Source organism: Tachysurus vachellii, chromosome 12 (assembly GCF_030014155.1).
Source record: "Tachysurus vachellii isolate PV-2020 chromosome 12, HZAU_Pvac_v1, whole genome shotgun sequence".
Lineage (NCBI taxonomy): Eukaryota > Metazoa > Chordata > Actinopteri > Siluriformes > Bagridae > Tachysurus > Tachysurus vachellii.
In genome coordinates this window covers 18,487,256-18,503,461 of record NC_083471.1, presented here as the reverse complement: position 1 = coordinate 18,503,461, position 16,206 = coordinate 18,487,256, and the positions used below count along the sequence as shown (strand labels likewise).

At 36.6% G+C, this 16,206-nt stretch overlaps 1 protein-coding gene across 1 annotated transcript; it reads right to left on the bottom strand.

Annotated features, from left to right (window-relative positions):
- Window positions 1–8,121: 8,121 nt before the first annotated feature.
- Window positions 8,122–14,232, bottom strand: hapln1a (hyaluronan and proteoglycan link protein 1a). The gene is made up of 4 exons (XM_060884195.1): window positions 14,006–14,232; window positions 10,568–10,903; window positions 9,596–9,895; window positions 8,122–8,986 (listed from the first exon to the last, which is right to left on the bottom strand). Exons 1-4 carry the CDS (start codon window positions 14,061–14,063, stop codon window positions 8,703–8,705), a joined length of 978 nt encoding a protein of 325 aa, XP_060740178.1. The 5' UTR covers window positions 14,064–14,232; the 3' UTR covers window positions 8,122–8,702.
- Window positions 14,233–16,206: the final 1,974 nt, after the last annotated feature.

The window sequence follows — 16,206 nt, the reverse complement described above, 5'->3', positions numbered from 1 at the left end:
TCCTAGTGTGTCATTTTTGTGTCATAACCTTGATACGGTTTGAAGCAAAAATTATTATAAAAAATATTATATGCATCTGCACATGATACTATTATAAGATACTATAATTATAGTAAATAACGGATTGTTTAAGTGTCATAATGCACAAAAGTAGTGATACATTTTGACCAGAAGATGGAGTGATTAATTTAGCCTACAACAAGTACACAAATTCTGAACCATTATTCATTTAGAACTTCCAAATATTAATTTTTCTGTAATTTTTATCATAAGACACTATATGACCAATGGTATATGGACACGACACTCACAGCGATATGTGGTTCTTCTCCAAACATTTGCCACAAAGTTTAAACACACAAGTAAAGAATGCATATGAATGCTGAATCATTAAGAATGATCCTTTACCTTGGACCTACTGTAAGGGGCCAAAACATAATCAAGCATGACAATAATATGTGTGTTGCCTGACATCTGGCCTTGTTAATGCTTTAGGGCTGAATGAGATAATCCCCACTGCCATCGTCCAATATCTAGTGAAAAGCCTTTATAGAGGTGTGGAGATTATTATAACAGCAAAATGAGGGAACATATTAATAATGGGGTGTTTAACAAGCACATAAGCACATAAGTCCACAGACCTTTGGCAATAAAGTGTAACCTTCATTAGCATATGCACATGTGGTTCCATAATAAAAGGCAAGTAATTTTTTAAAATAAAAATGTCAACCAATAAATAACCAACCAAGTCAGGCACATAAACGAGTATAAAATGAGTGAGATCACTTGTACCGCTTTAACTATATTTTGATGTAGACCACATATGCCTCAGAAGCTTGACTGACAATAGAAGGTTGATCTAAGTCCAAAAAAAGGCCTAGCTCTATATCACAGCTTATGTTAGTAAAATGCTTTGTCAGCTGCCAAAACAAGGGCTGTAAAAGATGGACTGATTCAGTAGGGACAAGTTTCCCCACTGGACCACCACATGGAATAAGGCACAAAACTGAGATACCTGATGTCTCAAACCATAACTTTAAACACCACTGAAGATAAACTGCGGACTGAAACGCAGTCAATCTTCCCTTTAATGACTGCAAGACCAGGAACATAAGCCCCAGAAGGAGCCTTGTGGCTGTTTTTTTCTGTCCACCTTCTAAGGGTCAGGCTGAAAACAGAAGGTAAAGTCTACTATGAAATATGCTTAGTCAACAAATCTGACAGCAGCAACGACTCTTGGGAATATGAAGCAGGAAAGGGAGCAACCACTGCATGACTGGGGAGCAGAAAGCTGAGGAGAATGCAGCAGTAAAGGATTTATTTCTTTATTTTTTTAAAGTCTCCTTGGAAGACGGACAAAAACATATGGAAGCACGTTCAGCAGGCATATACAAACTGCTTTGAAGTAATTTACATGAGTCTTAAAACTGATCATTTTTAATGAATCATAAGGGGCTACATTAGGTTTTGACACTAGCAGCAAGCCCTATACCAAGATGAGACAAAAATGTATTTTTAGCATTCAGAATAACAGTTGCCAATTCAGTTCTCAGCCAACCCCTTAATATATTGAGTTTGTTCATTAAAAGCAATACACATGCATCAATTTAATTATAAAACTAACTTAAAATTGGTGGGGATGACGACGATGCTCTGTTTTTATCAAGCTGGATGCTGACATCCTAATAAAGTGCAGCGATCACCTTATAGTCCCACATGCAGGTGGTTAAAAAGTTAAAAATAGAACAAACGCTCTTGATTGGTAAACCAATTTCAAATGTGATGTTTGAATTACTAATGAAAATGTTATTATGGCTCCACTAAATAACAGCACTAATAAGTGGAGGGCATGGTGGGGTGTTCGCGATCAGCTCTACCTATTGGCATTAAATATGCTCCACGGCCAGTCACGGGCTCCCTCCTTTCTTGGGGCCCCAGCCTAGCATTACTGTTAAAATGCGGTCCTGCAATAATAACAATAACATTGCTTAAAAAGTTCATTAATTTCACTTTTTCTTTTATTATTTTACAAATCCATAACTGAATTTTCTAAAAATCAGAATGAATAGATCACTGTACAAAACACCACTTAAAAGTAAAGAGCACATTATCACTCATTTCTTTCAGCAACAGTAACACAGAATTAACAAGAGTAGGCAAGCCTAGATTTGCCAGACCGCCATCAGCTTCATAGCATTTACCACACAATTGTCAACAGCATTTCAGCAATGGTCAGTGTCTTTTATTAATGTCATTTTGTATGTAATGGCTGAAACAGGGGTCTCTAACGTGCCACTAGTAGCTCATGACCTTCTTCTGAGTAGCTAAAAGTTCATAGAATATGTTCAACATTGATCAAATCAAATTAACTCAATAAATGTTCAAATTTCATTCCAATCAAATTCATAGACATCCCGCCCCTTACTGGTTATGTACGGAAATCTACCTTCCCGGACAAAATCATACTCCTCCGCACATGCACACACATCACACAGTTTAACACAACCGTTCATCCATTGATTTTACACACAGCTAGTACCATGATCATACATGGAAGGGTTAAAAAAATCTTAAATTTATTAGCACAAATTGTTAATTAGTTGGAAGTAGTGAATTATCTTTCCCATTGAAATTACATATGAATGCCATAAAATACTTTAGATCTCTGTGTTCAAAATGAATATTACCTTTAATATCAAAGCTGGCTTTTTTTCTTGCTGAGTTCGTTAGGGTATGTGCCATGGGACTTGTAAGTAACAATTTGATGATAAGTAACAGAATGGATGTAAATGAAAGGAATCTGACAATAATAATTGATAAGTCTAGTCAGCAAACCCGTTAATTCAGTTACCTCAACCTGACAATTAACATGCTGCTTTTGTGATTTTAAAACGATTTATTGCAAAATATGACTGTTAAGCTGTGTAAAATAAATGTTACTAATAATATAACACAAGTAGCTCTTGGTCACCTTAATTTTGTCATACAGTAGTAGCTCTAAGTGAAAAAAAGGCCGGAGACCCCTGGGTTCAAACATACTTCTTTAATTCAATGAGATTTAATTTAGAGATTTGAAATGTGAAAAAAATGTGCCATTTTTATGTTTCATGCATCATTTCAAGTGACTCTGCAAATAAATCACACAAGGCTTTTCCTCAGAGCATGGGAATGTAGAGCATAGATTTAAACTAGAGTAACATGCAAATATGTTATTTTTTGAGGTCATTCTACATATAGTTTGTATTAGGTGAAAAAGTGGCTGAAAAAATTAAGGCAGTGCAAATAAGAGTAGAATTGACCAAAATAGTATAATTGAAAAAAAACAAAAAAAAAAAAACGTTTTAACATACTGTAGTAATACAAGGTGTATAAAAGCTTTTTGAAAAGAATATACTGATGAATGTATTTTAGGTATAAAACCATGTAGTTTTGAGTAAAACTTAGCAATCTAGTAGAATCTAGCAATTTAGATTATAGTCTGAAAAGGTGTCTGTCGTTTGAAACTCCATTATCAAGTTGTATCTTGATAATGGAATTTCGATGCATAAATGGTCTCCCAGTACTGATGTACTGGAAATGAATGTACAACAGATTGTCTTACTCATGGTAATCCTTGTTCTGTATATTTAGGTATTAGTAAAACTTACACTTGTGTCCTCAAACAATTCTTTTCTTCTGCTCTTCTGCTCTAAAGGGAAGATGTCACTAAATATTGCTGGTCATAACATGTTCATACCAAAACAGACCATTCCATCTGCACCAGCATATCCTATCCCAAAGTTTAGAAAGCCATTTTTACATGCTTTAGTTCACAGTGTAGGTTCTCTACCAATTATAAAGTCTAGAAACCAATAGTTGTTAACACTAATGTACAGCAACTTATTTCCATGAGGTTATTCCACTACTTAAGATCACAGCATTGGGCTTTCTAAACTAGCACAGTTTGAATAAGACGGGAAATTTACTGAGTGTATTTACTTTGACCTCTTTGAAGATCCGTCATCAGATTGATGGCCAATAGTTACAAAGTCAATGCTTTGTAAATATTGCCTCAATGGGAAAAGGATAAAGATGGTTTGGAAAGAAGGCCTATTAAAGAAGACATCCTGTCTGAGAGTGCTGCTGTCCCATGAATTGTGCTGCTTTTTGCTAACAGTAACTCTGAAAGGTTACAAAAGGCTTGTGATTTAGCTAAAGAACCTTTGCTTGTCTACCAGTCTTGCATGAATTATGATAAAAGGGCAAAGCTCAGAACTCAAAAGATTTCAGGACCATACACAGTACATAGGAAACTGAGATACTTCAACTGTTATTTGCATTCCAAAAGTAGCAGACTCACATTTGACACATTAACATGTTAAAGACTTATCATGTTTATTACCTTACAGCTAAAACAATTGCATCTCCCCATCTTCTCCAGTTGGGGTGATCACTGAAGTAACTTACCCTAAGGTGGCTAAAGGGTCAGATGAAGCAGATGAGTATACAGTACCTCAGCCTTGTGCTAGATTGTCACACTCTGACTTGCTATCCGACTTCATATCATGGCCATTTCCTTAGTCAAAGGAAGAAAAGTAGAAGAGTTCTGGTATGTTGCATGATTTTCCTTCCTTATAAGGTGATGTTCCCTCTCAAACAAATCTTCTAAAGCTAATAGATGATATAGCCACTGAAACAACAAGAATGTCGAGCTAATATGGCAAAAAGAGTTGGAACAAGGCTTAGCTTAAGTTCTTGGCATTTACTTGTCCCAAATCTAATTCCTCATATGGGTTCTGTACTGCCTAATGATGGGTGAATGCATTTACAGTTTCTGATTGCTTCCCTTAGCCAAGAATAGTTGATTACACTGATAATTTTGGCTCTTCACAGTTAGTTCTTAATCTGGACTTCCATAAGGACTATTAGCAGGTTCCATTGCCAAAGTCCCTGTTCTTCAGAGATTTTAACATTTGTTACACCAGATCATTTCCTGCAATATACAGTAATGCCATTTGGCTTGAAAAATATTCCATCTACGATTGATCAGCATTGTTTTGGCGGATCTAACTAATTACAGTTATTGCCTTGATGACTTTGTGGTTTATTCTTTGGATTGGCCCAGTCATCTGAGGTCCTTATGCCAAGTCTTTCAGGGAAAGTTAATGCTGCAATAACAATATCTTCCTAAATAAGTAGGGCAAGGGCAGGGGTGTCTTGTGAAAGATAAGGTCGTGGTTACTAAGAACTCCAAAATAACCCTTTCACCAGGTGTGAGATGCAACAGTTCTTTGGGATGGCTGTGACACAGTCTTGCCAGCATGCATTTGATAGTGTTGTTTGGTGCACTCCTGCACTTGCATCCAATATTTTCTGAGACCTTTTAGGGATCCTAGATACCCTTGCTGGAGGGGCTTTTTAGTATTTTATTTCTCCTGCAAGTTTAATAAACATAAGCTAAAATAATTCACAGTTGATAAGGAGGCTTTAGCCCTGTTGTTTCTCTTGCATTTTAAATTTATGTTCACTGATCATAACCCTCTAGTGTTTTTATCTTGCTTGTTTAACCAGAACCAGAGACTTACTGTATGAGATGGTCCATCATTGTGCAGAAATAGAAATCTTGCACATAAATGATTCTGAAAATGTAGTCTCTGACACTTGGGCCTTATAAGTGAGATATAGCAAAAGGAACAGTTATCTTGACAGTAAGGTAGGAGGATGAATCCACATTAGGGTGAAGAAATAGTTCTATGTTTTCTCCTTTGGTGCCATCTAGTTCCCTCCCTACAGGACCACCTGCAACAGTGGTTGTCCTACAACTTGCCACTTGTAAAAGCTGCTTTACACAGTGTGTTCTGAGTGAATTGTGCATATTAAAAAAATGCAATAAGCATACTCTAGTTTCAAAATCTCTTCATTCCCCACCAATCAGCCTAATATTAGAAGGCCCATAAAATAATTTACCACCACTATTCTACCTAAAGTGAGAACTACAACAATATTTGTATATTTTCATATTTATGTGTGGAAAAATATTCTAAAAAGATGTGGCCATTGAAAATGGGTGGGGTTAAGTTGAAATAGCTATTTATCATGAACCGAAAGTTTAATTGAGCGAAATTTTATAAGTGATTGCTTCAAAAACAAGGCTACATTTAGGCAATAAGATTTAAGAATTGGATCATCAATGTCTGTTGGTTTGGCCCTTTGGGTTTAGTCATTGAACATCTGGAATTCATCAATTGGCAAAGTGTTGCACTAGTATCTAGTACTTTTAGGAAATAAAAGGGAAAAAAATCTTGTCCTTCTTATAATTGAAGTCACCTGGTCACTCAACACCAGCGCCATCACCAAGAAAGCCCAGCAGCGTCTCTACTTCCTACGAAGGCTGAGAAAGGCACATCTCCCTCCCCCCATCCTGACCATGTTCTACAGAGGGACCATTGAGAGCATCCTGAGCAGCTGCATCACTGTCTGGTTCGGGAACTGTACGATCTCGGATCGCAAATCCCTGCAGCGGATAGTGAGGACAGCGGAGAAGATCATTGGGGTCTCTCTTCCCTCTATCATAGACACTTACACCACATGCTGCATCCGCAAAGCCAACAGCATTGTGGATGACCCCACACACCCCTCACACACACTCTTCACCCTCCTGCCATCTGGAAAGAGGTACCGAAGCATCCGGGCCCTCACGACCAGACTGTGTAACAGTTTCTTCCCACAAGCCATCAGACTTCTCAATAACTGAACTGTACTGTACTGAGCACAACATACACACACATCATCTGTATGGACTGCATAGACCCTCACAAAACACACACACTGACACATCATACTGTTTACATGCTGCTTACAATCCAGCAAACTGTTTACATGCTGTTTTGCACACTTTTTCTGCTGTTTTTGCACAAACTGTCCCATCATTTCAGCCGTTTTTGCACATATTGTACAATATCTCAGCCATTTCGCACATACTATACAATATTTCAGTCATTTGCTGTTTTTTGCACAATTCTATATATTATCCCAAGGACCTGCTGCTAAGAAACTGTGTTCATTCTAATGTTACTGCACAAAATATTGTTTGAACATTCAGTATTCACATACAGTATATACACTGGTCGGTCGGCGCTGTTTCTGTTACTGTTTACTGTCTATTGTCTTTTGTGTATTGCATTTTTTGTATTGTCTTGTAACTTTGTATCTGCACTGTCTTTTGTCCTGCACTGTCTTTTGTCCTGCACTGTCTTGTCTGTCTTGTTTGTCTTGTCCTGCACTGTTTGCACCAGGTTGCACAGTTGCACTTTATGTGGCTAAGACTACTTACAAGTCCTTAGCCCTGTCTTTGTTCTATGTAGCACCATGATCCTAGAGAAACGTTGTCTCATTTCACTGTGTACTGCAACAGCTATATATGGTTGAAATGACAATAAAAGCTTCTTGACTTGACTTGACTATGAGTTTTTTTTTACTCCAAGACCATAGAAGCTCTAACAGCCCTTCAGGGTTCAGTACATCCAGGGATCAGATCAAAAAGATAAGGAACCTTAGCTCCATCTATGAGTCAGAAGAGGGCTTTCATCCTTTAATCGTTAACACAAGGGAGCATAAGCATAAAATCTTTTCTCTCTCAAACTGATACAGTTGATCGTATGCCCAGGTTCATTTTTATACTATATTGTCTGCCCTGTTATAAAACATGCTGTGTTAAATGTAAAAGATTGTTTAAAATGTTTTACTCTGCTGTTGGAGAGTCACTACGTTCAAACAAATAAACAGGCACTCATGATACGCTTCCATAGTAAATTAAAAGCAGGATAACTTAAATAATAATATATATATATATATATGTATAATTATTATTATTTTTGTTTGTTTTGTTTTGTTTTTGCATTTAACTTACATGCACAATTATAATCTCACTCTGCTAATGGAAAAAAAATTAATTCCATTTGAAGTCCATTTCAATGTTTGTTAGATTTTATTTTCAATTTGGAACTTGATGTAAAAACAATACACTGCATAAACAGAAGCATTGTAGCTTGGTAGTACAAAGAGAAATAATAGATAGAATTTTAGAATTTTTTTTATTAATTTTTACAAAATTGTAGTTGTTTGCTATTTCAAAATAGGACAAATTTGTTGCTAGGGAAGAAGATATATTAACTAAACATTTGTCTTAGCTAACCTTTTGATAAATGTTATCAATTTATCAAAAAAGGCTAGGAACAATGTATTTCAGCACATACAGTAACTAAATGAGGACATTATGAGAAAAATTGTAAAAGGATAAAGATTATGACAGGTATCTATTATAATTAGCTACTAAGCCTGCTAAAATTGAAAAGTACATTTTCAGATAAAAAAGTAGTGGCCAGTGCTCTGACAAGACATGCCAGGTGTGTCAAAAAGGTTCATATTTTTACAAATTTATTTATTTATTTATTTGAAAAGATTACATTCCAGATTTTTTGCTGAAAAAAAGATAACTGAACTGTGCAAGTTGAATATAAAAATAATAATATGAAAAAATAAGGTTTATGATGAATAACTGTACCATATACAATGTGTATTTGGAATGCATAGTACAAAAATTTCAGTATGTACTTTGTACCTAGTTTCAATGTGTGCTCATGATAACTGACATGTTTTAGGAGTCATTGCTTGTGTGTTATAGCTCTTTGTTTGGTATATGATATTAGGAAAGGAGCAGCAAATTATTGGTTAGCTCTGTAGCAGTAGGCCCCATAGAGCTTGTGCTTCTTTTCGGGAAATCCGATGGATCGGACAGCTGCTTCTGTGGGACTGCACTTCATCCTAGGTTTGGAGATGGGATATCTTACACTACCATCAGCCAGCCAGCCAGCATCACAACGGTCATAGCCCTGCAGCTTCCAGGCAGCGTAAATGTGTCCCACCTTCGCAAGTTCAGCTCCATCATCTTCACAGGCCTGCCCAGCCTCAAGGAAGGTCAGTTTCTGATCCACAAAGAAGACATATCCTGAGGACCAGAAGAGTGTATATTATTACAGAATAATATATATATATATATATATATATATATATATATATATATATATATATATTATATATATAGAGAGAGAGAGAGAGAGAGAGAGAGAGAGAGAGATTTCTGTTAAGACAGCTAGTAATACAAGTAATACAAATAAAACAAGGCTTTGACATTAAAGGTTCTCTTATTTGCCATTATTTTCTTCATTAGTTAATGTAAGATATATCTTAGTGGATTTCTTTTACCTCATTGATAAATATTTGTTATTACAGGTTTTTTTTTAAATAACATAACAAACAAAAAAATAACCAAGTTAAATTTCCTGGTTTGTTCATGAATGCTCGGATACGCAGTAGAAAATGAGTGATGAGTGAGTGAGGGTTCATGAATGCAGTAAATAATGTTAACTAATGGGATCTGATGTAAAGTGTTATGATTAACTAAGCAAAGGGGATTTTTTTTTACATTTAAAGCTTTACAAATAAAGCTTTAAGAAAGCCACTGATTACTAACCACACCCCTTTTCAGCTAAATGTCAATTTAAATTTCAAATTTAACACAAAAAGCCTAGACAAAGGCTACTCAGGCTTTAAGCACCATTGTGTTCAGTGGTGTAGCAGAAAACATCAAATCGGCTGTTGGTTTTGTTACGCCGGCCATAACTCCTGAGTCCAGCAGCAACATTGCCCCCGCATGGATGTCTTGGTTTGTTGATGGGGTACTGTACAGATCCATCACTCAACCAGCCAGCGTTGCACCAGTCCATCCCTCCTCTCCAGGCCTGGTAGAGCTGCTTGAATGATGCCACCACAGCATCCTGCTCCAGGCAGGCTGCCTCAGCATCATGGAAGTTTAGGTTGTAGCGGCCCAAGCGTGGGGAGTATGGGAATACAACCCCTGTAAAAAAGAGTGATGATTAATACTGACACTCTGTGCCCATTTTTTAAACATTAATTTACCATGTATAATATTCATATGTTTAGGAAATACAGTATGCAAGATCTTTTTATATAGGAAGGCTGTAAACAGCACTCAGTGAAGCCACTGGTGAAGAGTCAGTTGTCTTATTTCTTCTCTGCTTTTTCTGCTTTGGGAAAAACTATTTGAGCTTTAATGTAGAAAAAAATTACTTGCAGGCCTGAAGGTCTTTCATTGTTGCCATCTTTATTCCAATGCTATCTACATCCATTTGTGGCAGCCTGTTTTCATTACAGCTTGGGCTCTTACTTGAAGCCATCCTATTCACTGTGCTGATGTCATATGTACAAGGACAGCCTTTGCCAAAGGCAAGAATTAATTTTCATTTAGTGTGTATAATACACTTTTAAATAACAGGCAAAAAGGGGCAATAAATGAAATGTCTTTCTGTAAATGGGAGTTTGAATGTTAAACAACAATATATATGGTAGTAGTTGTTGTTGTTTTTCAGCTGCTCTCTGTTTGGGTCTACATGTTTGATTTGGCATAAGTTTTACCCCAGATACCCCTCCTAATGCAACCCTCCCATTTTATCTGGGCTTTACTCCGGAACTGAGAGTTAACAAAATTAAATTTGACAAAATTAATTACCACCCATTCGAAGCTCCATCTCCACTACAATGTCATCCATGCCATTGATGATCTCGCACTTATATACACCATAGTCCTCTGGGACAAGGTTGGTGATAATCAAGGTGGCATCATTTTTATCAGCCTCCTGCAAATGAACATGGTCTTGGAAGCGTCCATATACGAGCTTGTGGAAACCCATTGAAATCAGCACGTCAGTTTCATCATCAGCACCCTCAAGCTTGGTCCACTTGATCCTGGTTCCGATATGACCAAATTCGAACCCATCAATAGGGTTCAGGCTGCAGGGCAAGCTAACATTTTCACCTGGACTTGCAAAGACCTGAAGGCGATTCTCTGAAAAGACAAAAATATAGATGCTCTCCATGTTTAACCAAAATAGATACATATGACTTGATAATTATCAGGGTTATTAAATTAAGAAGGTTATGTAGATTATTCAATTGAAATGCAAATGCACCAAACTTCTATTTGAATAAATATTCTAACAAGATTGTAGCATAAATGTATTTTAGGTGATAGCTGTGGTCTTTTTGTGTGCTATACAGTATATATGTGCTATAATATCAATAATGACCTAAATATCAATATCACTTTAGTTTTGACACATTTTTACTGATTCTGCCATCTTTCTAACATTTTCTCAATAACATCAAACTTCAACGAGGTTATTATTCACAGTCTTCCAATAGCACAACAAAACCATAATTCATAAAACATTCCAGTAAATCTGTCCCACATGTGCTGTCCCACAAGTGAATATCAAAATCAGTGCAAGTTTTTGTCTTCCTTCATGGACCATCTTCTTTTAGTAGCTTCATCTTTTTATCTTTAAAACATTATCCAACTCCCTAAAACATTCATCAAACAGGAAGAACACATCAAGCAGTTAGCTAATAATAATTAATAGCACTTCTGCTACTGGTGAACCAATGAGGCAGTGACTGTACTGTACTTTGTCCAAATCCCAATAAACTGGAACTCAATGGATAGTGAGCTGAAGCTGAGGGTATAAAACGGGGAAGTAACTGACATAAATGTCATCTAATGGCTGGGTAGACTTGCTGTTGAGCATGGCAGCAAATTTTCAACTGATATATTTTGATTTGAGTCCCACACACACTCCCAATTGTCTGGGAGTAATGTAAATGTTGATACACTCTAGACATCTAGACTCACCAAGTGCATTTAAATATTGCCTATGAAGAAGGGATAATTTACAGGGAATGGCTTACACCATATCTCATATCTCATTAAAAGCAGCCAAGAAGATCAAAATGCTGACTAATGAGGCCTAGGATCTCAATTTAAAAGTAAAGTATTGCTCACGAAGTTAGACCATCATGTTCAGATTTTTTTCAAATTGAGTTTTTGTGCTTTGCATTTCAGTTCTGGCTGGTTGCCCATTTCTGACTCATATAAATTCCGCCCAGCCCTTGACTACAGCTGAGAATCGGTAAGAATACAGACATTCACTGCATCCTGCCATGGTTTTCTCCCTCACAGCTACAAAAGAACACTCAATGTCTGCAAGAGATTTAATTAACTGTTTGGCACTGAGTGTGTGCTTTTTCCCAATAGTCTAGAGTTCTCATTTCATCTAGAGTACTCTTACAGAGTAGCTCATTTATACAAGCATGTTTGTTGGCTTAATGTTCAATGAGTAGCTATGAAGTAACATAAAAAATAAAAATAAAATCTAATTAAAGTAGACATGCATTGATAGTGATAAAATACAAGGCGGTGAAGACTTTTACAGCCCTACAAAATCACTGCCACACATCATTATACAACTGAGTGTCTGGAACCATTTAATGTCTTTTTGAGTTGAGAAAGAGGAAGTGCTGTAAATTTCAGTACAGTAAACATAGTGATTCAGCATTGCAATTTGTTCTGCATCTGTCTGCAGAATTTAGACATCTGTCTAACTGGCAGACTTCTGGCCTTTCAATATACCCAGAACACTCCTAGGAAGCGCCCTAAAATTCTTTATCTTTTAACTACAGTTTTTATGAATCCATGGGGACTAATTTTGATGGCATGCAGCTGTTGATGCACATGTGTATATTTCAGAATGACACTCCCTTAAAGATGAAGTTTTAGGCACTATTTTGCAAATGTTTTCAAAGCAATCAGCACTCATCCCAGCCTTCATAACCTTTATTTGTGCTCGCATAATTTGGGGTATACTTTAGTGCATTAACATTAGATCACATTGTGAATCAGTGTGCATTTACAACCTCAAAAATATTTAATAATAACATAATACAGATGCTCTAACCTCGCTAGAAACCACACCCTATGTGCGGAACCTTTTGTCTAAGGTTAGTATTAATTTTATGCATTGTATTATGGATAATCTAGTCAATATACATACATATATACATGAAAACCCAAGAGCTCTCTTTTGCTCTCACGCTCTCTTTTTCTCATGGACACATTCACACACATTCTTACTGATCCATGGTAGTCTAATGACTGCATTATGCCTTTCCTCTCATATAAATCAGACCTGTCTCAGGCTGTCCGTGAAGGCAATAAGGCACATAATAGCTCTACTCCCTCCTTCCACTCCTCTCTTCTCCTTTGCTTGCCAGGCTATAGTCCAGACTCAGTCTGATCCCATTCAGTCTGCTTACTTAACACACCATTACCTCAGAAGGAAAGGGAGAGGCATTTGGGTGTAGTTTAGCAAGGGGCAAAAAAATGCTGGAGCTGTTTATCTTGCTCTCTCAGTCTGTCACATAGCCCACACATAGCAGGTCTGTGAAGGGATGTGTGGGAAAACATAACATTTGGCAATATCCGTGCTCTGAGACTATACAGACTGCATGGCATACATATAGCTGTGATGTAAGGTGTCCCAGATATTAATGCTGAGTGAGCTAAAGTATATACAGCAGAACTACAAATGATGCTCTGATTCCAAACATTGGAAAAACTTTGAAGAACATATCTGCTCCTGCCAATTTAACCACATGCACGTTACAGCAACCATCCAATTACAATAATCACAATATTGACATATATAACCTTGTGACGGTCACAATGATTTCCTTTCCAGCTTTTCTTTTTGTTTCTTTTTTAGTGTGCCAGCCCCTTCCCCCCTTCCTAGGACCATTGTGTCTTTGTTACTGTTATTAGATGCATCAGAATATTCCGAGTATTGTATTATAGGTGAATACAAGCAGAGAATACAGTTTACATTTTTTTAGTTAACAATCATTAATTGTTTTATTCAAGGGACATCCCAAAAATAACTCAACTTAATAGTCCCCTGAATTATTACTTCAGTCACTGTATAGTGTTACATAGCGCTAATTAGTGCCACAAGCAATTTTCCACTGTTTAGTTTAATTGCACTAGTAGAACACAGAGTATCCAGACACACACACACACACATTCAGTCATGCTCAGAAAAACAGAAATTTGCCATACCTTCTGTATATGCGTTGTTGGCAAGGCTCAGACAGACTAACACCAAGGAAATTAGCATCTTCTTTCCTTTTCCTTTGTCTTTGGGCCTGGCACTAGAGAAGCAAAAAAAGGGGGCTGCTGGCTCAAACTTAGGTAAACTACCCCTGGTTACTGCACAGAAATTTCTGCTTTCTTTGCTAGAGAGATGACGTGTGGGAAGCAGATAGCTAAGGTGCCACTGACAAGTTTGGGGTCCTCAGTGGCTGCAACAAGAGCCTTTTATTTAAAACAGAGGGGTTGGCTAAGATCACTCCGCCTCCCCTTGGAGAAACCAAGGCACTAATCAACTTATTCTTATCACCTACAGCGTCTGTACCCTCATTTACACATGATTTCTGCTTTCTTTCTTGATACATGTTTTAGGATGTATGTACCAATGTGTTATTATTATAATTAAATTAATATATTATAATATATTAATAGAATTATAACAATATTGTCTGTTAATTATTGTATTATTAATAGACAAAGCAACAAGTAAAATAGGAGTTTATTTTGAATGTGTCTTTTATTTTGAATGTGAGTTTTAAATGTGTCTTTTCTCAACTAACCACTGTAGATTCTTTAGTTTTACATCTTAAAACTAGTAGATATTTTCAATAAATATGTTGATTTAGATGCAAGGGTGACAGAACCATGATATTTCGTATTATAACTCAGATAAAAATGTGTAAAAACACCACTGGTAATGAGATTGAGTTGATAATGGAGATGTTACAGCATATTATACACTTTTTTTATTAGTTAGCTCCCTTGTATGAACTTTATTTAATATTTTATTTTCATTTCTATCCAACAGTGTCATTTTAAATCGTATTAACTACAAGGCCCTTAGTGGGGTGCACCTCCTTAATAGTTCCCTTCTCAGTAATGAACTCCCTTACACAACATATCCCCCAAAGCAAGCTCATGGAGCAGTGCGCCCACTTGACTGAACAAGATCCTAATATAGGAAGAATCCATTAACCTGTTAAGATAAAGAAGGCATGTTAAGACACAAGGAAGTGTGTGGTCCTTTAGGGATGTTATTTCAGCCGTCTACATGGACAGTGACAGACAAGAAAACTGGGCTGGATGCCTGTACACCACAGATGGTTTAATAACCTCTTAGGGCTGTTAAAACAGCTGTCAGTGTCAGTAATTTTAAGAGAGAACCCCAAGCTGTGATGGAACGTCCAGCAGTATAGAGCTCCAGTGTATACAGAGGAAATCCAGCAAAGTTATTACCATTCAAAACTAAGCACCAGTGTCCAAGATCATACAGTAATCTCCACGTAAGTGGCAAAGACTGACTCACTACATGGAAAAGGTTTAACAGAGGAGTGGAAATCACATTTTGGATGAAATTGCTCAATGCACTGCTGTTATAAAACGTCTGTTAATCATCATGTTTATAACATGAAGGATGTATTACATTTGGAACTAATGTTTCTTCAGCATTACAGCCAAATACAATATGAGCATCATGGACAAACTGCAGTAATTCTCCATTTTGTTTGTTCATGAGTTGTAAAGTGCAAGGAAATTAAATGGTTTTTCCCTACAGTCATAAGTGGAACAGAAAATAGTCTGAGATTTTAGCTCACAAGTCTTTTTCCATTTACTTAAATCTCTAAGGAGCACTTGAATGATAGCAGGCATGCTGCTTAAGAGACAACGCAGCTTAACTCCATAGTTTAAAAAAAGCACAATGAACAAAAAAAAATTCATCCTTATCAATAAACATAAAATGGAAACAACTTGGTTGACTAGATAAAGTAGAATGTGTCTGTGAAGTTTATGGGCCTCATCTGTTAAAATGGGTTAGCAGCCTTACTTGAAGTATTATTAATTTTATTTGTAGCAAACATTTATTTAAACCAAATTAAGGGCATGGAATGCAGTGTATGCATATACATTGCATGTGACTACAAGCCACAATATAAGGGCAATTATTCAACATACAACAGATTTTACTAAAACATTTGAATTTTGCTTGTTACATGTAGAACTTAGACAGCAAAATTGCCACCATTGTGGACTCCTAATGGACTCCTAACACCACCCCCAAAAGGTCCCTGAAAACAATTTTGTCAACATTTATATTTACATTACAAGTCCATTTCAGTTTTAGGTTGTGATACATGTTCACAGAGGGTGAATATATACGTAAGCCAGTGCAT